This window comes from Oncorhynchus kisutch, linkage group LG5 (assembly GCF_002021735.2).
Source record: "Oncorhynchus kisutch isolate 150728-3 linkage group LG5, Okis_V2, whole genome shotgun sequence".
NCBI lineage: Eukaryota > Metazoa > Chordata > Actinopteri > Salmoniformes > Salmonidae > Oncorhynchus > Oncorhynchus kisutch.
Window position 1 is genome coordinate 69,650,872 of NC_034178.2, and position 25,020 is coordinate 69,675,891.

At 44.4% G+C, this 25,020-nt stretch overlaps 1 protein-coding gene across 1 annotated transcript in view; it reads left to right on the forward strand.

Annotated features, from left to right (window-relative positions):
* The window catches only part of LOC109881347 (semaphorin-3D), a 164,883-nt gene that overhangs the window by 36,927 nt on the left and 102,936 nt on the right, over positions 1-25,020 (forward strand). Inside the window, exon 2 of the mRNA XM_031825737.1 lies at positions 6,980-7,204. Within this exon, the coding sequence (XP_031681597.1) occupies positions 7,051-7,204 (154 nt within the window). The 5' untranslated portion in view covers positions 6,980-7,050. The remainder of the gene's footprint in view (positions 1-6,979; positions 7,205-25,020) is intronic.

Below are 25,020 nucleotides of genomic sequence, written 5' to 3' on the forward strand. Positions count from 1 at the left end.
CTCTCTCCCCCTCTCTTCCCCCTCTCTCCCCTCCCTCCCTCCCTCCCTCCCTCCCTCCCTCCCTCCCTCCCTCCCTCCCTCCCTCCCTCCCTCCCTCCCTCTCCCCCTCTCTCTTTCCTCTCTCTACATAAAGCAGGATATACTACATAGTAGTCACCTTTTAGTAACACTGACCATTCATCACCTTTTAGTAACACTGACCATTCATCACCTTTTAGTAACACTGACCATTCATCACCTTTTAGTAACACTGACCATTCATCACCTTTTAGTAACACTGACCATTCATCACCTTTTAGTAACACTGACCATTCATCACCTTTTAGTAACACTGACCATTCATCACCTTTTAGTAACACTGACCATTCATCACCTTTTAGTAACACTGACCATTCATCACCTTTTAGTAACACTGACCATTCATCACCTTTTAGTAACACTGACCATTCATCACCTTTTAGTAACACTGACCATTCATCAGATGTGTACAGCAATAATAGAACACATTGTTATAGAGAGAAATTACAATTTATCATACAGAGTACCAATACATTTTTTATCTGCTTTTGATTTTCTACCTGAGGAAGGACATAAGTTAAACTCTTGTTACATTCCAGAAACATAATAATTGAAGTTTTCAGTTTTTCCATATTGGCTGTAAGCCTCTCCAATAATAATAATAATAATAAAAAAGTGTAATCCTACAAGAACTCGCATATTAGGCTGGGCTTGAGTAGTCTGTAAAGGGCTGTTGACAGCCAATAGGATATGAGGTGAAGGGTGGGCCCGAGCAAAAGCCTGACGAACTCAGAATATGTGTGTGTGTGTGTGTGTGTGTGTGTGTGTGTGTGTGTGTGTGTGTGTGTGTGTGTGTGCCAGGCTAGGGAACTCTCTGCTAGACAAATTTCAGGTCTGGACTCGGGGTGAGACTCAGGGAGGAGGATGAGGTGTTGTGTCATGGTTTTCCAGGACCTATCAGCAAACTAGACCCATGTTTATTTTCTATTTCCTACAGGGCTCAAACAATGTAAACAATCTGCTAGTGTGACTTCCTCTCTCCTAAGTTAAAAATAAAATAGATTATATTGTTGATAAAGTGATAACATGAACATATTTATTTGTATTGATATTATTTATATTTACTATACTATTTAACCCTGTCACTGATTGCCTCTATGTGTGTGTAGCTAACATCTCATTGAAAAGGTCAGTCTTTGTGCTGTAATTCCTAATGGGTTACCATAGTGGGTTGGCTGGACCATGTTCTTATATAGCCAATTGGGGCCAGTTTGTATGGCTGAACCAGGCTCTTATATAGCCAATTAGGGCCAGTTTGTATGGCAGGACTAGGTTCTTATATAGCCAATTAGGGCCCGTTTGTATGGCAGGACCAGGCTCTTATATAGCCAATTAGGGCCAGTTTGTATGGCAGGACCAGGTTCTTATATAGCCAATTAGGGCCCGTTTGTATGGCAGGACCAGGCTCTTATATAGCCTATTAGGGCCAGTTTTTATGGCTGGACCAATTTGGTGTTGCCATGGTACTTATAGCCTATAGACACCTGGTGTTACCATGGTACTTATAGCCTGTAGACAGACCCCTGGTGTTACCATGGTACTTATAGCCTATAGACAGACCCCTGGTGTTACTATGGTACTTGTAGCCTATAGACAGACCCCTGGTGTTACCATGGTACTTATAGCCTATAGACAGACCCCTGGTGTTACCATGGTACTTATAGCCTATAGACAGACCCTTGTTGTTACCATGGTACTTATAGCCCAGAGACCGACCCCTGGTGTTACCATGGTAGTTATAGCCTATAGACAGACCCCTGGTGTTGCCATGGTACTTATAGCCTATAGACAGACCCCTGATTTTGCCGTGGTAATTACTGCCTATAGCCTCACCCCTGGTGTTACCATGGTACTGTCATGCCCTGACCTTAGTTATCTATGTTTTATGTATTATTTTGGTCAGGTCAGGGTGTGACGAGGGTGGGTATGTGTGTTTTTGTCCTGTCTAGGGTTTTTGTATATCTATGGGTTTTCTGTATGTCTAGGTAATGTAGGTCTATGGTGGCCTGAATTGGTTCCCAATCAGAGGCAGCTGTTTATCGTTGTCTCTGATTGGGGATCCTATTTAGGTTGCCATTTTTCCGTTTTGGTTTTGTGGGTTGTTTTCTATGTGTAGTTGCATGTCAGCACTCGGTTTATCATAGCGGTCGTTTTGTTAGTTTGTTTAGTGGTCCTTCTTTATTAAAATAAGTATTTATTCTCATCAATACGATGAACGTGACAGGTAGTTATAGCCTATAGACAGACCCCTGGGGTTACCATGGTACTTATAGCCTATAGACAGACCCCTGGTGTTACCATGGTACTTATAGCCTATAGACAGACCCCTGGGGTTACCATGGTAGTTATAGCCTAGAGACAGACCCCTGGTGTTACCATGGTACTTATAGCCTATAGACAGACCCCTGGTGTTACCATGGTACTTATAGCCTATAGACAGACTCCTGGGGTTACCATGGTACTTATAGCCTATAGACAGACTCCTGGAGTGAGAGTGAGCAGTGATAGATTAGATGGTTTCCAGGTTGCATAGGAGCCAATAGAAAGTCAAACACTTTCTCCCTATGATGGTTGTCTTGGTTATTGTTGGGATTTTACTACAAACGTGTAGTGACCCAATGAAGTCAAACTCTCGAAGACTCAACTTTTTCCTTCATATTTACAACTAGAACTTTGGAGAAATCTAGCCATGCCACATTACCAACCTCCTAAAATCCACATTTACATTCCTCTGATGGTGATGTATTCAGCAGAGCTGTGAGAAGAGAAATGGGTGTGATTACAGAGCATCAGTGCAAAGGAGAAAGGATGTGACAGCTTAACAGCCTCTCCTTGGTAACATGTTAATAGTTAATACCTCCATGATTTACTCTCCCTGTCTCTTGTATTCTCACTGGGGCGTAGGCTGCACCCAAGGCCTTGAGCCTTCAGTTCATCACTTTGACTAATATTACTGCAGTGCACTCTTGGAAAAAAGGGTTCCAAAAGGGTTTTTCGAGTGTCACCATAGGAGAACCCTTTTTGGTTCCAGGTAGAACACTTTTTGTTTCCAGGTAGAACTCTTTTGGGTTCCGTGTAAAACCCTTTCCACAGTGGGTTCTTCTACATGGAACTCAAAAGGGTTCTACTTGGTTCTTTAAAGGGTTCTCCTATGGAGACAGCCAAAGAACCCTGTTATGTTCGAAGGCTCCCGAGTGCCCAGCGGTCTAAGGCACTGCATTTCAGTTACCCAATCATGGCAGGGCCCCCAGAGACACTCTGGTTGGAATTCAGGCTGTATCACAACCGGCCGTGATTGGGAGTCCCATAGGGTGGCGCACAATTGGCCCAGCGTCGTCCAGGTTTGGCCAGTGTGGGCTGTCATTGTAAATAAGAATATGTTCTTAACTGACTTAAATTAAATAAAAAATATGGAACCTATTTTTCGAAGAGTGTGGTCCTGAGTGCGCATGCACTGCTCAGGGAGTGACCTGGGACTCTCTAAAAGCCAGTTTCTCTCTAAAAGCCAGTTTCTCTCTAAAAGCCAGTTTCTCTCTAAAAGCCAGTTTCTCTCTAAAAGCCAGTTTCTCTCTAAAAGCCAGTTTCTCTCTAAAAGCCATGACGACAGCAATTCACCTCTTCTGAGAAGGGAACAAAATAACATTTCATGGCTGCTCATTGGCAACATGTGTGAGTGTCAGCTTAGAATGATGTAACGGATCATAATAATGTGAATTAAAAGTGATTGTTTCCCTGGATCCATTTTCTAAGTGCTTTCATAATTTGTCCCCTTTGCGTATTTTCGTGTCAGCACTTACTGAAACCAGGAGGGGAAAGTACCGGTGATTTGAATGACATATTCATTTAAAACCTTCAAAACAGGATTCCCCCTTCTTTCTGGGATCTTTGCTTACAATCATATCATGAGTAAATTACTTAATTGCACAGACACAAGTTAAAATGGTCTGAGTATGGAAGTGTTTTCCGTTATAATAATGATATATAATAATAACAGGACGATGAGGCATCAGCTCGTCACAATCCAACCTTCAAACTGGCTCAGGCTGCTGAACAATCTCTTTACCCAAAGTAGAAAATGGTTCACTGTTCTCCTTGCTCAATTGGCAGGTCTTCATTGTAAAATAAGAATTTGAATCAAAACTGACTCGCCTGATTTAGTAAAGGTTAAAGAAAGAAATATAAAAAATAAGTTGAAAGTTGTATCAGTTTTGTGGGAAGGGGATGCTCTCAGTGGGAGTAACTTCCAGATGGCAGGCAATGACTGTGTCACACACACACACACACACACACACACACACACACACACACACACACACACACACACACACACACACACACACACACACACACACACACACACACACACACACACACACACACACACAGGCTCAAAGCTCCAGACACCAACATCTGTTACGGTCAAGTGGTAAAGGAGGTGTAGACAGCGATAGCTGCTCCAGGCAAGCTCAAAGTATCTGATAGAAAACCAATCCTACTTGAAACCAAGTCTGCTGGTCTGTCCACACCGACGGCGAGGAGGCCCTCTTAGTCCAGATCAGGTTTCTTTTCAGTGTGATGTATAAACACCTTTTAACACTTTATCAAACCGTGTCTCCTAAAGTCTGCTCTGATGATCTGGCGTCTCAACTGAAGCACTTGGAGTACTTAATGCATTGTCTTTCATGATGGAAGATGGTTGGAAACTTAACTGTGTACCGAACATAGGTTGTGAAGCGTGGCCTTCCTTTTGTTAGATCAAGTGAGCTGGAAAGCTTCTTCAGGGGTAAAGAGTTCACTTGACTTTAGTATTTATTTAAAAACAAGGATCCACGTCAACGCTCTGTCTTGTTGAGCCAGATCCTATTAAGCTTGTTTTAGAGAGTGGAGTGGAGGGGAGTGGAGAGAGAGAGAGAGAGAGAGAGAGAGAGAGAGAGGTAAGGGCTGTCTCTTCCTTGTCTGATCATATCTTGTCGGTCTAAAACGACGCTCTACAAAGATTCTGACCATAAATGTACAAAACCACTCATATTCCCATATACAGTGCATCCTGAAGGATTCAGACTCCTTCACTTTTTCCACATTTTGTTATGTTACAGCCTTATTCTAAAATTGATTAAATAAAAAAATCTATCTACACACAATGACAAAGCCAAAACAGTTTTTTAGAAATGTTAATAAAAAACAGAAATACCTTATTTACATAAGTATTCAGACCCTACGCTATGAGACTTGAAATTGATCTCAGGTGCATTCTGTTTACATTGATCATCTTTGAGATGTTTCCACAACTTGATTGGAGTCCACATGTGGTAAATTCAACTGATTGGACATGATTTGATAAGGCACACACCTGTCTATATAAGGTCCCGCAGTTGACAGTGCATGTCAGAGCAGAAACCAAGCCATGAGGTCGAAGGACTTGTCTGTAGAGCTCCGAGACACAGTGTGTCGAGGCACAGATCTGGGGAAGGGTACCTAAAAAAAAAATCTGCAGCATTGAAGGTCCCCAAGAACCCGATGGTCACTCTGACAGAGATGGGAGAACCTTCCAGAAGGACAACCATCTCTGCAGCACTCCACCAATCAGGCCTTTTTGGTAGAGTGGCCAGATGGAAGACACTCCTCAGTAAAAGGTATGAGACAGCCCACTTGGAGTTTGCCAAAAGGCACGTAAAGACTCTCAGACCATGAGAAACAAGATTCTAGAGGAAACCTGGCACCATCTCTACGGTGAATCATGGTGGTAGCAGCAGCATCATGGTGTTCAGCGGCAGGCACTGGGAGACTAGTCAGGATTGAGGGAAAAATTAACGATTATCATCCAGAGTGCTTAGGACCTCAGACTGGGGCAAAGGTTCACCTTCCAACAGGACAATGACCCTAAGCACATAGCCAAGACAACACAGGAGTGGCTTCGGGACAAGACACTGAATGTCCTTGAGTAGCCCAACCAGAGCTTGGACATGAACCTGACCAAACATCTCTGGAGATACCTGAAAATAGCTACTGTATGTAGCGACACTCCCCATCCAACCTGACAGAGCTTGAGACGATCTGCAGAGAAGAATGGGATGAACTCCCCAAATACAGGTGTGCCAAGCTTATAGCGTCATACCCAAGAAGACTTGAGGCTGTAATTACTGTCAAAGATGCTTCAACAAAGTCCTGAGTAAAGGGTCTGAATACTTATGGAAATGTGAAATTTCAGTCTTTTATTTTTAATCCATTTGCAAAAATGTAGAAAATCCTGTTTCTGCTTTGTCATTATGGGGTATTGTACGTAGATTAATGAGGGGAAAACAACAATTTACTCAATTTTAGAGTAAGGCTGTAACGTAACAAAATGTGGAAAAAGGAGTCTGAATAATTTCCCTGTATCTAGTGTAGACTGCTCTATCTGACTCTCATCAAATATTTCCCCCACCTGCTAAAACTTTAAACCTCAAGGCAAGTTATGAGCCAGGCATTATGATGAATTATGACAACAAACACATTTTTCATTTTTCTTTTTAAGTTCAAATTTTCTCAAGATTTACACAGGTGTGTATGTCTGGCACAAAGCCAACCCTTGTAAATGTCAACCAAATTCATGGTCCAATATGAAATTAATTTCACAAGAGTATCCAGTTACATTTTAAGTTGTATTTTCTGTGTGCATTTTAAAGTGATTTATGTGCTTTTCACCTGGCCTCTGGATGATGTGTTATAACTAGGGCGAGGAGTGTTACCTCCCAATGGCAACATATCCAGGAAAAACTCCTGGTCCTGCTATGGGCGATACCTCTACCGTTTCCTGGTCAGGAAATAAGAACCTTACTTTTACTCAGTTGAGTACTTTTACTCAGTAGTTGTTTCCATGACAACTTGTCAAACACTTCTTTCTCTCTTCCTGTTCTCACAGAGCACCATTAGAAACTGCTGAGACGATCCACTGGGTGCTGTACCAGAGACGACCACCGGTACTTAAAAAAAATGATAACGATCAGGGCCCTGGGGCCACGGAGGGCCTGTGTTCTGCTGGGTGTGTTCCTCCAACTGCTGTTGTTGCTACCAGACACCACCTCTACAGACTCCATCGCTGCAACCTGGAACCAGAGCGGACCCCGACTAAAGCTCTCACACACAGGTAGGCATCTCTGTTATTCACCACTCTAACTTAGGGCTAGTTAACTATGGTACCGGTGGGCTACTTACTTATTTCACACACAGATCAGCATCTCATCTCTGCCCCGTTTTATTCTGAGCACCTCTGGTCCTCAAGGAGTGGGTTGCTCTGTTCCCCAACACAGCAGAACCTCTGGTACTCAAGGAGTGGGTTGCTCTGTTCCTCAACACAGCAGAACCTCTTGTCCTCAAGGAGTGGGTTGCTCTGTTCCTCATCACAGCAGAACCTCTGCTCCTTAAGGAGTGGGTTGCTCTGTTCCTCATCACAGCAGAACCTCTGCTCCTTAAGGAGTGGGTAGCCCTATTCCTCAACGCCACAGAATCTGTCTTCATTCACACATGCCTATAGGGCCTTGAGGTTTTCCTGACCATAACCTTGACCAGAGTGGGTATCCCTGTTCCTCAACACTGCAGAACCTCTGGTTCTCAAGGAGTCTGTATCCCTATTCCTCAACCCAACAGAACCTCTGGTTCTCAAGGAGTCTGTATCCCTGTTCTTCAACACCACAGAACCTCTGGTCCTCAAGGAGTCTGTATCCCTGTTCCTCAACCCAACAGAACCTCTGGTACTCAAGGAGTCTGTATCCCTGTTCCTCAACCCAACAGAACCTCTGGTAGTCAAGGAGTCTGTATCCCTGTTCCTCAACCCAACAGAACCTCTGGTACTCAAGGAGTCTGTATCCCTGTTCCTCAACCCAACAGAACCTCTGGTTCTCAATGAGTCTGTATCCCTGTTTCTCAACAGCGCCGAACCTCTGGTCCTCAAGGAGTGGGTATCCATGTTCCTCAACACCGCAGACTCTCTGGTTCTCAACGAGTAGAACCTCTGGTTCTCAACGAGTAGAACCTCTGGTTCTCAACGAGTGGGTATCCATGTTCCTCAACACCTCAGACCCTATGGTTCTCAATGAGTAGGTATCCTTGTTCCTCAACACCACAGATCATCTGTTCCTCAAGGAGTAGGTATCCTTGTTCCTCAACACAGCAGACCCTCTGTTCCTCAAGGAGTGGGTAGTTTTGTTCCTCAACACTGCAGAACCTCTGTTCCTCAAGGAGTGGGTAGTTTTGTTCCTCAACACAGCAGACCCTCTGTTCCTCAAGGAGTGGGTAGTTTTGTTCCTCAACACTGCAGAACCTCTGTTCCTCAAGGAGTGGGTAGTTTTGTTCCTCAACACTGCAGAACCTCTGTTCCTCAAGGAGTGGGTAGTTTTGTTCCTCAACACTGCAGAACCTCTGTTCCTCAAGGAGTGGGTAGTTTTGTTCCTCAACACTGCAGAACCTCTGTTCCTCAAGGAGTAGGTAGTTTTGTTCCTCAACACTGCAGAACCTCTGGTCCTCAAGGAGTAGGTAGTTTTGTTCCTCAACACAGCAGAACCTCTGTTCCTCAAGGAGTAGGTATCCCTGTTCCTCAACACAGCAGACCCTCTGTTCCTCAAGGAGTAGGTATCCCTGTTCCTCAACACCACAGACCCTCTGGTTCTCAATGAGTAGAACCTCTGTTCCTCAAGGAGTAGGTATCCTTGTTCCTCAACACAGCAGAACCTCTGTTCCTCAAGGAGTAGGTATCCCTGTTCCTCAACACCACAGACCCTCTAGTTCTCAATGAGTAGAACCTCTGTTCCTCAAGGAGTAGGTATCCCTGTTCCTCAACACAGCAGCACTGCTGGTTTTCATCCTTCTCTTCTAATTACGGTATATGTGTTGATTCAGACTGATTCCTAATTTCCTGTTGATAGATTGGAGCTATTGTATAATACCATTGTGTGCCAGGGGAAAAGGAGGGGGAGGTTGGTGGAAAGGGTTTTATTAGGATATTGTTTAAACTCAGTGAAGTAACATCTGAAACGCACGTAGGGCCGACACAGCAGGACCGCAATCCTGTTTTCCTAATTATGTCACCATGGCGATCCCCAACACACACATCAGCAAATTACTTTGTTGTCATTAGCTTAATGAATTCAGCACAGCGTTTTTATAGTTTTTATAGTGCCTATTGTTGTGCGACTGGCAGACTATCCAGGTATTATAGTTAGATTAAGGAAATTTATTAATGTTGATGTTGTTGTTTCGCTGTACTGTAGTTACATGTAGCTGGGGGGGTCTGTGGCAGCCAGGTTCTCTTCAGGTTTATTAGTCTAGATACTCAGAGATTTTATAGCTTATAACTCTTGTCCGGGTTATGGTCAGGAAAACCTCCTGGCCCTATAGACATGTGTTACTATATATGACTATCAATGACTGTATATGACTGTCAATGACTATCAATGACTGTATATGACTGTCAATGATTGTATATGACTGTCAATGACTATCAATGACTATCAATGACTGTATATGACTTTCAATGCCTATCAATGACTGTATATGACTATCAATGACTATATATGACTATCAATGACTATCAACGACTATCTATGACTATCAATGACTATATATGACTATATATGACTATCAATGACTATCAATGACTATCAGTGACTATCAATGACTATATATGACTATCAATGAATGTCAATGACTATTTATGACTGTCAATGACTATATATGACTATCAATGACTATACTGTATATGACGATAAATGACTACCGATCAAAATCAAATCAAATTGATTTATATAGCCCTTCTTACATCAGCTGATATCTCAAAGTGCTGTACAGAAACCCAGCCGAAAACCCCAAACAGCAAGCAATGCAGGTGTAGAAGCACGGTGGCTAGGAAAAACTCCCTAGAAAGGCCAAAACCTAGGAAGAAACCTAGAGAGGAACCAGGCTATGTGGGGTGGCCAGTCCTCTTCTGGCTGTGCCGGGTGGAGATTATAACAGAACATGGCCAAGATAATCAAATGTTCATAAATGACCAGCATGGTCCAATAATAATAAGGCAGAACAGTTGAAACTGGAGCAGCAGCACGGCCAGGTGGACTGGGGACAGCAAGGAGTCAGCATGTCAGGTAGTCCTGAGGCATGGTCCTAGGGCTCAGGTCCTCTGAGAGAGAGAAAGAAAGAGAGAAAGAGAGAATTAGAGAGAGCATACTTAAATTCACACAGGACACCGAATAGGACAGGAGAAGTACTCCAGATATAACAAACTGACCCTAGCCCCCCGACACATAAACTACTGCAGCATAAATACTGGAGGCTGAGACAGGAGGGGTCAGGAGACACTGAGACCAGAGTCATATGTGACTATATATTACTATCAATCAAAATATATGACTATTTATGACTGTCATTTAATATATGTGACTATATATGACTGTCAATTAATATATATGACTATTTATGACTATCATTTAATATATATGACTATTTATGACTGTCAATTAATATATATACGACTATTTATGACTATCAATGAATGTATATATGACTATTTTGACAGTCATTTGTTTGATGGGGTGCTGTCCTCAGATAATAGCATGGTTTGCTTTCGCCGTAAAGCCTTTTAAAACATCTGACACGGTGGCTAGATTAACAACATGTTAAACTGTATTTTGGTGTATTGCACTTGTGATTGTATGAAAGTGAAATATTTCTAATCATTTTTTAGGAGTTTCGCGCTCTGCAATTTCACCGGATGTTGTCGAAACGTTCCGCTAGTGGAACGCCTAGAAAGACAGGAACCTAGGAAGAACCCTAGAGAGGAACCAGGCTCTGAGGGGTGGCCGGTTCTCTTCTAGCTGTGTCGGGTGATCAATGACTATAAATGACTATACAGTGGGGCAAAAAAGTATTTAGTCAGCCACCAATTGTGCAAGTACTCCCACTTAAAAAGATGAGAGAGGTCTGTAGTTTTCATCATAGGTACACTTCAACTATGACAGAGAAAATGAGAAAAATAAATCCAGAAAATCACATTGTAGGATTTTTAATGAATTTATTTGCAAATTATGGTGGAAAATAAGTATTTGGTCACCTACAAACAAGCAAGATTTCTGGCACTCACAGACCTGTAACTTCTTCTTTAAGAGGCTCACTATACAGTATATGACTAAAAATGACCTATCCATGACTTCAGATGGGACAAGAGCTTTCTTGGTCCGGTCATGTGATCGTTAAAGTCATAATTTGAGATTTTAACAATGAGGCCCTTTATCTACTTCCCCAGAGTCAGATTAACCTGTGGATACCATTTTTATGTCTCTTCCTTCAGTTTGACATAAATAAAATTTGATTTGATTTGAAGTCCCTAACTAGCGTGCATTCATTGCCAATATCCCGAACTATCCCTTTAATTAAACTAGATAATTATTTCAGCAATACGGCATATGAACCCGGGGGATTATCGTGTAATAACTCTTGACTAAGGGCTGTTGTTAGGTCTGAGGTGAAGCCATCCTATATGAAGGAATTCGCCCTGAATCAGAGAAAAGCTGTTGGTCTCGTCATGTTCAAATGCAGAGGTATGTTGGAGATCAAAGAAATGTATAAATGCAACATGTTAAACAGATCGGAATAGCACACAACAAGGTTTCTATTAATAACCCCCACTGTACCAAACCAAATGCTAGGTAAGAAGTATAATAAATTATTTCTACTCACTTTTGTTCCCCGGGGGGAGATTAAGTTTCTGACTGGTCTGCGGGACAGTGGATACGCATTGATACTTGAAATGGAATTATTGCATCGTGGCATTTTGTATTTATTATTGTCTATATGACTCTGAGGGGTGGCCAATCCTCATCTGACCCTGGCGGGTGAACAATGTGACAATCAATCAGCATCCAGGATCCAAATGTGCTGTTTTATAAGTAGGCTACATTTACTATCTAGTTTCATGTCCATCTGTCATGCTGGTGTGGTATAATCTCTCCCTGGAAGGTGGGCTTGTATTAGTATGATACCTGCTAGGAAAATATCCTCTCTAATCAGTCATTTATTTTTGTCTGTCAGGCCTGTCTCTCTGTGTGTCTGACAGGCTTGCCTCTCTGTGTATCTGTCAGGCCTGCCCCTCTGTGTGTTTGACAGACCTGCCTCTCTGTGTGTTTGACAGGCCTGCCCTTCTGTGTATCTGACAGGCCTGCCTCTCTGTGTATCTGACAGGCCTGCCTCTCTGTTTGTCTGACAGGCCTGCCTCTCTGTGTATCTGACAGGCCTGCCTCTCTGTGTGTCTGACAGGCCTGCCTCTCTGTGTGTTTGACAGGCCTGCCTCCCTTTGTGTCTGACAGGCCTGCCTCTCTGTGTATCTGACAGGCCTGCCCCTCTGTGTATCTGACAGGCCTGCCTCTCTGTGTATCTGACAGGCCTGCCTCTCTGTGTATCTGACAGGCCTGCCTCTCTGTGTGTCTGAGAGGCCTGCCTCTCTGTGTATCTAACAGGCCTGCCTCTCTGTGTATCTAACAGGCCTGCCTCTCTGTGTGTCTGACAGGCCTGCCTCTCTGTGTGTTTGACAGGCCTGCCTCCCTTTGTGTCTGACAGGCCTGCCTCTCTGTGTATCTGACAGGCCTGCCCCTCTGTGTATCTGACAGGCCTGCCTCTCTGTGTATCTGACAGGCCTGCCTCTATGTGTGTCTGACAGGCCTGCCTCTCTGTGTGTCTGAGAGGCCTGCCTCTCTGTGTATCTAACAGGCCTGCCTCTCTGTGTATCTAACAGGCCTGCCTCTCTGTGTGTCTGACAGGCCTGCCTCTCTGTGTGTTTGACAGGCCTGCCTCCCTGTGTGTCTGACAGGCCTGCCTCTCTGTGTGTTTGACAGGCCTGCCTCTCTGTGTATCTGACAAGCCTGCCTCTCTGTGTGTCTGACAGGCCTGCCTCTATGTGTGTCTGACAGGCCTGCCACCCCATGTTGTACTATAAATCTAGCCCTAGGGATTATGGTTTGTGGGTGTGTGGTCAGAGGTTTGTGTGTGAATGATAACATCCTGCCCTCCCCCTCCCTTAAGATGGGTCGGCCGGACTGGGTTCCTGAGGTCACTCTCTGGGGTTAGAGAGAGAGAGAGAGAGAGAGAGAGAGAGAGAGAGAGAGAGAGAGAGAGGTTAAGAGAGAGAGAGGTTAAGAGAGAGAGAGAGAGAGAGAGAGAGAGAGAGAGAGAGAAAGAGAGAGAGAGAGAGAGAGAGAGAGAGAGAGAGAGAGAGAGAGAGAAAGAGAGAGAGAGAGAGAGAGAGAGAGAGAGAGAGAGCGAGATAGAGAGAGAGAGAGAGAGAGAGATTAAGAGAGAGAGAGAGAGAGAGATTAAGAGAGAGAGAGGTTAAGAGAGAGAGAGAGAGAGAGAGAATGAAATACATCTCTCCATAGCAAGAGGGGTTCCTCTGCAAATTTCACAGCAATTCCTCAAAGAACCCAAAGCAGATACACTTTGTCATATGACTGACTGTGCCTCTTCCAGTTACATTTGAGTTAATGGGTTAGAACTGCACCTGTTTGATGCCACAATTAGATTGGAAGAAAGCTGCTGGTAACTAATAAAGGTCTTTAAATCGATCGATCGATCGAACCAACGAACTGGTCATGTAAATTGTGTTCCTCTGTTATTTTGTTCCCAGCCATTCATAGTCTTACTTACTAGTCTGAACCATGATTGTGAATGATGATATGTTCACAGACTGCTTGTTGGAGTCAAAAGACTGTACCACATGGGCGGTAGGTAGCCTCAAGGTTAGAGTGTTGGGCCAATAACTGAAAGATTGCTGGTTCGAATACTGGAGTCGACAAGGCAAGGATTGTTTATCTAGTGCTGTGTCCTTGAGAAAGGCACCGAAGCTTAATTGCTCTACAATGGTGACCCTGGCCGTGACCCCACTCAAGTGTCTCAGGGGGAGTTGGGATATGGAAGAAATAGATTTCCATTGCAAACAAATTTAAACACCCCCCAATTACTGTTGTCTGTGATTGCTAAACTCTTGTAAAAAAAAAACGGTGCTATCTAGAACCTGAAAGAGTTCTTCGGCTGTCCCCCTAGGATAACCCTTTGTGTCTCCACGTAGAACCTGTTTTTGGTTCCATCTAGGACACTTATCACAGAGGGTTTTTACATTGAACCCAAAAGGGTTCTACCTGCAACCTAAAAGGGTTCTACCTGGAACCAAAAGGAGTGTAGGTCTGGGGAGTGTGTGGTGGAGTCAGGTATTGTCAGCAGTGTAACTCACAACCGATTGTCTTTACGGTAGATGGTTTTATTGTCATTACAGCTGATGGTTTTATTGTCATTACAGCTGATGGTTTTATTGTCATTACAGCTGATGGTTTTATTGTCATTACAGCTGATGGTTTTATTGTCATTATGGCAGATGGTTTTATTGTCATTACAGCTGATGGTTTTATTGTCATTACAGCTGATGGTTTTATTGTCATTATGGCTGATGGTTTATTGTCATTATGGCAGATGGTTTTATTGCCATTATGGCAGATGGTTTTGTTGTCATTATGGCAGATGGTTTTGTTGTCATTATGGCTGATGGTTTTATTGTCATTATGGCAGATGGTTTTATTGTCATTACGTTAGATGGTTTTATTGTCATTACATCTGATGGTTTTATTGTCATTACGTCAGATGGTTTTATTGTCATTACAGCTGATGGTTTTATTGTCATTACGGCAGATGGTTTTATTGTCACTACAGCTGATGGTTTTATTGTCATTATGGCTGATGGTTTTATTGTCATTACGGCAGATGGTTTTATTGTCATTGCAGCTGATGGTTTTATTGTCATTATGGCTGATGGTTTTATTGTCATTACGGCAGATGGTTTTATTGTCATTACAGCTGTTGGTTTTATTGTCATTATGGCTGATGGTTTTATTGTCATTACAGCTGATGGTTTATTGTCATTACAGCTGATGGTTTATTGTCATTATGGCTGATGGTTTATTGTCATTACAGCTGATGGTTTTATTGTCATTACAGCTGATGGTTTTATTGTCATTACAGCTGATGGTTTTATTGTCATTATGGCAGATGGTTTTATTGTCATTACAGCTGATGGTTTTATTGTCATTATGGCTGATGGTTTTATTGTCATTACAGCTGATGGTTTTGTTGTCTCTGAACAGACTTCACTTCTTCTGCTTTTGCTTTGTTAACTTCTTATGTCATAAACCCTGCCGATAGGTAGATGTGAATACAGTACACACACCGGCCATAAACCCTGCCGATAGGTAGATGTGAATACAGTACACACACACACCGGCCATAAACCCTGCCGATAGGTAGATGTGAATACAGTACACACACCGGCCATAAACCCTGCCGATAGGTAGATGTGAATAACAGTACACACACCGGCCATAAACCCTGCCGATAGGTAGATGTGAATACAGTACACACACCGGCCATAAACCCTGCCGATAGGTAGATGTGAATACCGTACACACACCGGCCATAAACCCTGCCGATAGGGTAGATGTGAATACAGTACACACACCGGCCATAAACCCTGCCGATAGGTAGATGTGAATACAGTACACACACCGGCCATAAACCCTGCCGATAGGTAGATGTGAAAACAGTACACACACACACACCGGCCATAACCCTGCCGATAGGTAGATGTGAAAACAGTACACACACACCGGCCATAAACCCTGCCGATAGGTAGATGTGAAAACAGTACACACACACACCGGCCATAAACCCTGCCGATAGGTAGATGTGAAAACATTACACACACACACACCGGCCATAAAACCCTGCCGATAGGTAGATGTGAAAACAGTACAACACACACACCCGGCCATAAAACCCTGCCGATAGGTAGATGTGAACACACACACACACACCGGCCATAAACCCTGGCCGATAGGTAGATGTGGAAAAACAGTACACACACACACCGGCCATAAACCCTGCCGATAGGTAGATGTGAAAACAGTACACACACACACACACCGGCCATAAACCCTGCCGATAGGTAGATGTGAAAACAGTACACACACCGGCAATAAACCCTGCCGATAGGTAGATGTGAAAACAGTACACACACACACACACGGCCATAAACCCTGCCGATAGGTAGATGTGAAAACAGTACTCACACCGGCCATAAACCCTGCGATTAGATGGATGTGAAAAACAGTTCTCACACCGGCCATAAACCCTGCCGATAGGTAGATGTGAAAACAGTACACACACCGGCAATAAACCCTGCCGATAGGTAGATGTGAAAACAGTACTCACACCGGCCATAAACCCTGCCGATAGGTAGATGTGAAAACAGTACTCACACCGGCCATAAACCTTGCCAATAGGTAGATGTGAAAACAGTACTCACACCGGCCATAAACCCTGCCGATAGTAGATGTGAAACAGTACTCACACCGGCCATAAACCCTGCCGATAGGTAGATGTGAAAACAGTACTCACACCGGCCATAAACCCTGCCGATAGGTAGATGTGAAACAGACTGTGAAAACAGTACTCACACCGACCATAAAACCCTGCCGATAGGGTAGAATGTGAAAACAGTACACCACACAACACACCGGCCATAACCCTGCCGATAGGTAGATGTGAAAACAGTACACACACACACACCGGCCATAAACCCTGCCGATAGGTAGATGTGAAAACAGTACACACACACACCGGCCATAAACCCTGCCGATAGGTAGATGTGAAAACATTACACCACACACACACCGGCCATAAACCCTGGCCGATAGGTAGAATGTGAAAACAGTACACACACACCCCACCGGCCATAAACCCTGCCGATAGGTAGATGTGAACACACACACACACCGGCCATAAACCCTGCCGATAGGTAGATGTGAAAACAGTACACACACACACCGGCCATAAAACCCTGCGATAGGTAGATGTGAAAACTGTACACACACACACACCGGCCATAAACCCTGCCGATAGGTAGATGTGAAAACAGTACACACACCGGCAATAAACCCTGCCGATAGGTAGATGTGAAACAGTACACACACACACACACCGGCCATAAACCCTGCCGATAGGTAGATGTGAAAACAGTACTCACACCGGCCATAAAACCCTGCGATTAGATGGATGTGAAAAACAGTTCTCACACCGGCCATAAACCCTGCCGATAGGTAGATGTGAAAACAGTACACACACCGGCAATAAACCCTGCCGATAGGTAAGATGTGAAAACAGTACTCACACCGGCCATAAACCCTGCCGATAGGTAGATGTGAAACACAGTACTCACACCGGCCATAAAACCTTGCCGATAGGTAGATGTGAAAACAGTACTCACACCGGCCATAAACCCTGCCGATAGGTAGATGTGAAAACAGTACTCACACGGCCATAACCCTGCCGATAGGTAGATTGAAAACAGACTCACACCGGCCATAAAACCCTGCCGATAGGTAGATGTGAAAACAGTACTCACCACCGGCCCATAAACCCTGCCGAGATGTAGATGGTGAAACAGTACTCACACCGGCCATAAACCCTGCCGATAGGTAGATGTGAAAACAGTACTCCACACCGACCATAAACCCTGCCGATAGGTAGATGTGAAAACAGTACTCACACCGCCATAAACCCTGCGATTAGATGGATGTGAAAACAGTACTCACACCGGCCATAAAACCCTGCGATTAGATGGATGTGAAAACAGTACTCACACCGGCCATAAACCCTGCCGATAGGTAGATGTGAAAACAGTACTCACACCGGCCATAAACCCTGCCGATAGGTAGATGTGAAAACAATACTCACACCGGCCAATAAACCCTGCCGATAGGTAGATGTGAAAACAGTACTACCACCGGCCATAAACCCTGCCGATAGGTAGATGTGAAAACAGTACTCACACCGGCCAGTAAACCCTGCTGATAGGTAGATGTGAAAACAGTACTCACACCGGCCATAAACCCTGCGATTAGATGGATGTGAAAACGTACTCACACCGGCCATAAACCCTGCCGATAGGTAGATGTGAAACAGTACTCACACGGCCATAAACCCTGCCGATAGGTAGATGTGAAAACAGTACTGCACACCGGCCATAAACCCTGCTGATAGATGGATGTGAAAACAGTACTCACACCGGCCATAAACCCTGCGATTAGATGGATGGGAAAACAGTACTCACACCGGCCATAAACCCTGCTGATAGGTAGATGTGAAACGTTACTCACACCGGCCATAAACCCTGCCGATAGGTAGATGTGAAACAGTACTCACACCGGCCATAAACCCTGCCGATAGGTAGATGTTGAAAACAGTTACTCACACCGGCATAAACCCTGCTGATAGAGGATGTGAAAACAGTACTCACACGGCCATAAACCCTGCGATTAGATGGATGTGAAAACAGTACTCACACCGGCCATAAACCCTGCTGATAGGTTAGAGTGTGAAAACGTACTCACACCGGCCATAAACCCTGCCGATAGGTAGAGTGTGAAAACAGTACTCACACCGGCCATAAACCCTGCCGATAGGTAGATGTGAAAACATTACTCACACCGGCCATAAACCCTGCTGATAAGATGGATGTGAAAACAGTACTCACACCGGCCATAAACCTGCGATTAGATGGATGTGGAAAACAGTACTCACACCGCATAACCCTGCTGATAGGTAGATGTGAAAACGTACTCACCACCGGCCATAAACCCTTGCCGATAGGTAGATGTGAAAACAGTACTCACACCGGCCATAAACCCTGCCGATAGGTAGATGTGAAAACAGTACTCACACCGGCCCATAAACCCTGCTGATAGATGGATGTGAAAACAGTACTCACACCGGCCATAAACCCTGCGATTAGATGGATGTGGAAAACAGTACTCACACCGGCCATAAACCCTGCCGATAGGTAGATGTGAAAACAGTACTCACACCGGCCATAAACCCTGCCGATAGGTAGATGTGAAAACAGTACTCACACCGTCCATAAACCCTGCTGATAGATGGATGTGAAAACAGTACTCACACCGGCCATAAACCCTGCTGATAGGTAGATGTGAAAACAGTACTCACACCGGCCATAAACCCTGCCGATAGGTAGATGTGAAAACAGTACTCACACCGGCCATAAAACCCCTGCGATTAGATGGATGTGAAAACAGTACTCACACCCGGCCATAAACCCTGCGATTAGATGGATGTGAAACAGTACTCACACCTGCCATAAACCCTGCCGATAGGTAGATGTGAAAACAGTACTCACACCGGCCATAAACCCTGCCGATAGGTAGATGTGAAAACAGTACTCACACCGGCCATAAACCCCTGGCCGATAGGTAGATGTGAAAAACAGTACTCGCACCGGCCATAAACCCTGCCGATAGGCAGATGTGGAAACAGTACTCACACCGGCCATAAACCCTGCTGATAGGTAGATGTGAAAACAGTACTCACACCGGCCATAAACCCTGCGATTAGATGGATGTGAAAACAGTACTCACACCGGCCATAAACCCTGCGATAGGTAGATGTGAAAACAGTACTCACACCGGCCATAAACCCTGCCGATAGTAGATGTGAAAACAGTACTCACACCGGCCAATAAACCCCTGCTGATAGATGGATGTGAAAACAGTACTCACACCGGCCATAAACCCTGCGATTAGATGGATGTGAAAAACAGTACTCACACCGGCCATAAACCCTGCGATAGGTAGATGTGAAAACAGTACTCACACCGGCCATAAACCCTGCCGATAGGTAGATGTGAAAACAGTACTCACACCGGCCATAAACCCTGCCGATAGTAGATGTGAAAACAGTACTCACACCGGCCATAAACCCTGCCGATAGGTAGATGTGAAAACAGTACTCACACCGGCCATAAACCCTGCTGATAGATGGATGTGAAAACAGTACTCACACCGGCCATAAACCCTGCGATTAGATGGATGTGAAAACAGTACTCACACCGGCCATAAACCCTGCCGATAGGTAGATGTTAAAACAGTACTCACACCGGCCATAAACCCTGCCGATAGGTTAGATGTGAAAAACAGTACTCACACCGGCCATAAACCCTGCTAATAGATGGAGTGAAAACAGTTACTCCACACCGGCCATAAACCCTGCCGATAGGTAGATGTGAAAACAGTACTCACACCGGCCATAAAACCCTGCCGATAGGTAGATGTGAAAACAGTACTCACACCGGCCATAAACCTGCTGATAGGTAGATGTGAAAAACATTACTTCACACCGGCCATAAAACCCTGCTGATAGATGGATGTGAAAACAGTACTCACACCGGCCATAAACCCTGCGATTAGATGGATGTGAAAACTAATACTTCTTCTTTCAACTGAAATGTCCCTTTTTGTGTTTTTGACGAGTGTTCTTGACTGGAAGGTGGTTAGGGACCAATGTAAACAGTGGCTGCAGGTGCAGAATGACTTCATGTCTCTGCATTTTCCACATCCCAAATTGACACCCTATTCCATGTACAATATAGAGCGTTACTTATGTGCCCTAGTCAAAAGTAGTGCACTATGTAGGAATAGGTGCCTTTTGGGACACACTGTGTCTCGGGCCAACAACACAAAGTTGATGAGAAACTTCAACACCCTGCTATCATTTGACAGCTGCACCTTTGACTGCTGAAGCACACACACACACACACACCACACACACACACAACACATCCACCACACCACACACACACACACGAACACCACACACACACACACACACACACACACACACACACACACACACACACACACACAGACACACACTCCATGCAAACACACACCTCCGCTCACAATCGCTAGGACGAGAGATTACCGGGTGTTATACAGTACATCAGGTCCAAACACACATTCCTCATGTTTCTCTTTACAAGGACTGGAGAGAAACATTTCAACATTGGTGGAATCAAATGTCAAATCCATTACACACAAAAAACAGGAAGCAATGAGGAGAGGAGATGAGAAGAGGAAGAAGAAGATGAAGGAGAAGGGGTCAAGCATCTTCTTCTCTCCAAATCAAATCAAAGTTTATTCGTCACATTGCGCGAATACAACAGACCCTACAGTGAAACGGTGACTTAACCAACATTTAAGATTTTTAAGAAAAATAAAGAAATAAAGTGTTATGTTAAAAATAGAAAATTTTAGTAACAAATAATTAAGAGCAGCAGAAGTAAAAGAATAATAGTGAGGTTATATACAGGGTGTTACGGTACAGAGTCAATGTGGAGGTTATATACAGGGTATTACGGTACAGAGTCAATGTGGAGGTTATATACAGGGTGTTACGGTACAGAGTCAATGTGGAGGTTATATACAGGGTATTACGGTACAGAGTCAATGTGGAGGTTATATACAGGGTGTTACGGTACAGAGTCAATGTGGAGGTTATATACAGGGTATTACGGTACAGAGTCAATGTGGAGGTTATATACAGGGTATATACGGTACAGAGTCAATGTGGAGGTTATATCAGGGTATTACGGTACAGAGTCAATGTGGAGGCTATATACAGGGTATTACGGTACAGAGTCAATGTGGAGGTTATATAAGGGTGTTACGGTACAGAGTTCAATGTGGAGGTTATATACAGGGTGTTACGGTACAGAGTCAATGTGGAGGCTATATACAGGAGGTACCGTACAGAGTCAATGTGGAGGCTATATACAGGGTGTTACGGTACAGAGTCAATGTGGAGGCTATATACAGGGTGTTACGGTACATAGTCAAATGTGGAGGCTATATACAGGGTGTTACGGTACAGAGTCAATGTGGAGGCTATATACAGGGGTGTTACGGTACAGAGTCAATGTGGAGGCTATAGTACAGGGTGTTACGGTACAGAGTCAATTGGAGGCTATATACAGGGTGTTACGGTACAGAGTCAATGTGGAGGTTATATACAGGGTGTACGGTACAGAGTCAATATAGAGGCTATATACAGGGTGTTACGGTACAGAGTCAATATAGAGGCTATATACAGGGGGTGTACGGTACAGAGTCAATGTGGAGGCTATATACAGGGGGTACTGGTACAGAGTCAATGTGGAGGCTATATACAGGGGGGGGTACCGGTACAGAGTCAATGGGAGGCTATTATACAGGGTGTTACGGTACAGAGTCAATGTGAGGTTATATACAGGGTGTACCGTACAGTGTCAATGTGGAGGCTATATACAGGGTGTTACGGTACAGAGTCAATGTGGAGGCTATATACAGGGTGTACCGGTACAGAGTCAATGTGGAGGCTATATACAGGGTTTACGGTACAAGTCAATGTGTGGAGGTTATATACAGGGTGGTACCGGTACAGTGTCAATGTGGAGGCTATATACAGGGTGTTACGGTACAGAGTCAATGTGGAGGCTATATACAGGGGGTACCGGTACAGAGTCAATGTGGAGGCTATATACAGGGTGTTACGGTACAGAGTCAATGTGGAGGTATATACAGGGTGTACCGGTACAGAGTCAATGTGGAGGCTATATACAGGGTGTTACGGTACAGAGTCAATGTGGAGGCTATATACAGGGTGTTACGGTACAGAGTCAATGTGGAGGCTATATACAGGGTGTTACGGTACAGAGTCAATGTGGAGGTTATATACAGGGTGTTACGGTACAGAGTCAATGTGGAGGCTATATACAGGGTGTTACGGTACAGAGTCAATGTGGAGGCTATATACAGGGTGTTACGGTACAGAGTCAGTGTGGAGGCTATATACAGGGTGTTACGGTACAGAGTCAATGTGGAGGCTATATACAGGGTATTACGGTACAGAGTCAATGTGGAGGTATATACAGGGTGTTACGGTACAGAGTCAATGTGGAGGCTATATACAGAGTGTTACGGTACAGAGTCAATGTGGAGGCTATATACAGGGGGTACCGGTACAGAGTCAGTGTGGAGGCTATATACAGGGTGTTACGGTACAGAGTCAATGTGGAGGTTATATACAGGTATTACGGTACAAGTCAATGTGGAGGCTATATCTACAGGGTGTTACGGTACAGAGTCAATGTGGAGGTTATATACAGGGTAATTACGGTACGAGTCAATGTGGAGGCTATATACAGGGTGTTACGGTACAGAGTCAATGTGGAGGCTATATACAGGGTGTACCGGTACAGAGTCAATGTGGAGGCTATATACAGGGTGTTACGGTACAGAGTCAATGTGGAGGCTATATACAGGGTGTACCGGTACAGAGTCAATGTGGAGGCTATATACAGGGTGTTACGGTACAGAGTCAATGTGGAGGCTATATACAGGGGTACCGGTACAGAGTCAATGTGGAGGCTATATACAGGGTGTTACGTACAGAGTCAATGTGGAGGTTATATACAGGGTGTACCGGTACAGAGTCAATGTGGAGGCTATATACAGGGTGTTACGGTACAGAGTCAATGTGGAGGCTATATACAGGGTGTTACGGTACAGAGTCAATGTGGAGGCTATATACAGGGTGTACGGTACAGAGTCAATGTGGAGGTTATATACAGGGTTTACGGTACAGAGTCAATGTGGAGGCTATATACAGGGTGTACGGTACAGAGTCAATGTGGAGGCTATATACAGGGTGTTACGGTACAGAGTCAGTGTGGAGGCTATATACAGGGTGTTACGGTACAGAGTCAATGTGGAGGCTATATACAGGGTATTACGGTACAGAGTCAATGTGGAGGTATATACAGGGTGTTACGGTACAGAGTCAATGTGGAGGCTATATACAGGTGTTACGGTACAGAGTCAATGTGGAGGCTATATACAGGTGGGTACCGTACAGAGTCAATGTGGAGGCTATATACAGGGTGGTTACGGTACAGAGTCAATGTGGAGGCTATATACAGGGTGTTACGGTACAGAGTCAATGTGGAGGCTATATACAGGGTATTACGGTACAGAGTCAATGGGAGGCTATAAGGGTATTACGGTACAGAGTCAATGTGGAGGCTATATACAGGGTGTTACGGTACAGAGTCAAATGTGGAGGCTATATACAGGGTGTTACGGTACAGAGTCAATGTGGAGGCTATATACAGGGTGTTACGGTACAGAGTCAATGTGGAGGCTATATACAGGGTGTTACGGTACAGAGTCAAATGTGGAGGCTATATACAGGGTGTTACGGTACAGAGTCAATGTGGAGGTTATATACAGGGTGTTACGGTACAGAGTCAATGTGGAGGCTATATACAGGGTGTTACGGTACAGAGTCATGTGGAGGCTATATACAGGGGTTACGGTACAGAGTCAATGTGGAGGCTATATACAGGGTTTTACGGTACAGAGTCAATGTGGAGGCTATATACAGGGGTGTACGGTACAGAGTCAATGTGGAGGCTATATACAGGGTGTTACGGTACAGAGTCCAATGTGGGAGGCTATATACAGGGGGTACCGTACAGAGTCAGTGTGGAGGCTATATACAGGGTGTTTACGTACAGAGTCAATGTGGAGGCTATATACAGGGTGTTACGGTACAGAGTCATGTGGAGGCTATATACAGGGTACGGTACAGAGTCAATGTGGAGGCTATATACAGGGTGTTACGTACAGAGTCAATGTGGAGGCTATATACAGGGGTTTACGGTACAGAGTCAATGTGGAGGCTATATACAGGGTGTTACGGTACAGAGTCAATGTGGAGGTTATATACAGGGTGTTACGGTACAGAGTCAATGTGGAGGCTATATACCGGTGTTAACGGTACAGAGTCAATGTGGAGGCTATATACAGGGTGTTTACCGGTACAGAGTCAATGTGGAGGCTATATAGGGTGTTACGGTACAGAGTCAATGTGGAGGCTATATACAGGTGTACGGTACAGAGTCAATGTGGAGGCATATACAGGGTGTTACGGTACAGAGTCAATGTGAAGGCTATATACAGGGTGTTACTGTACCGAGTCAATGTGGAG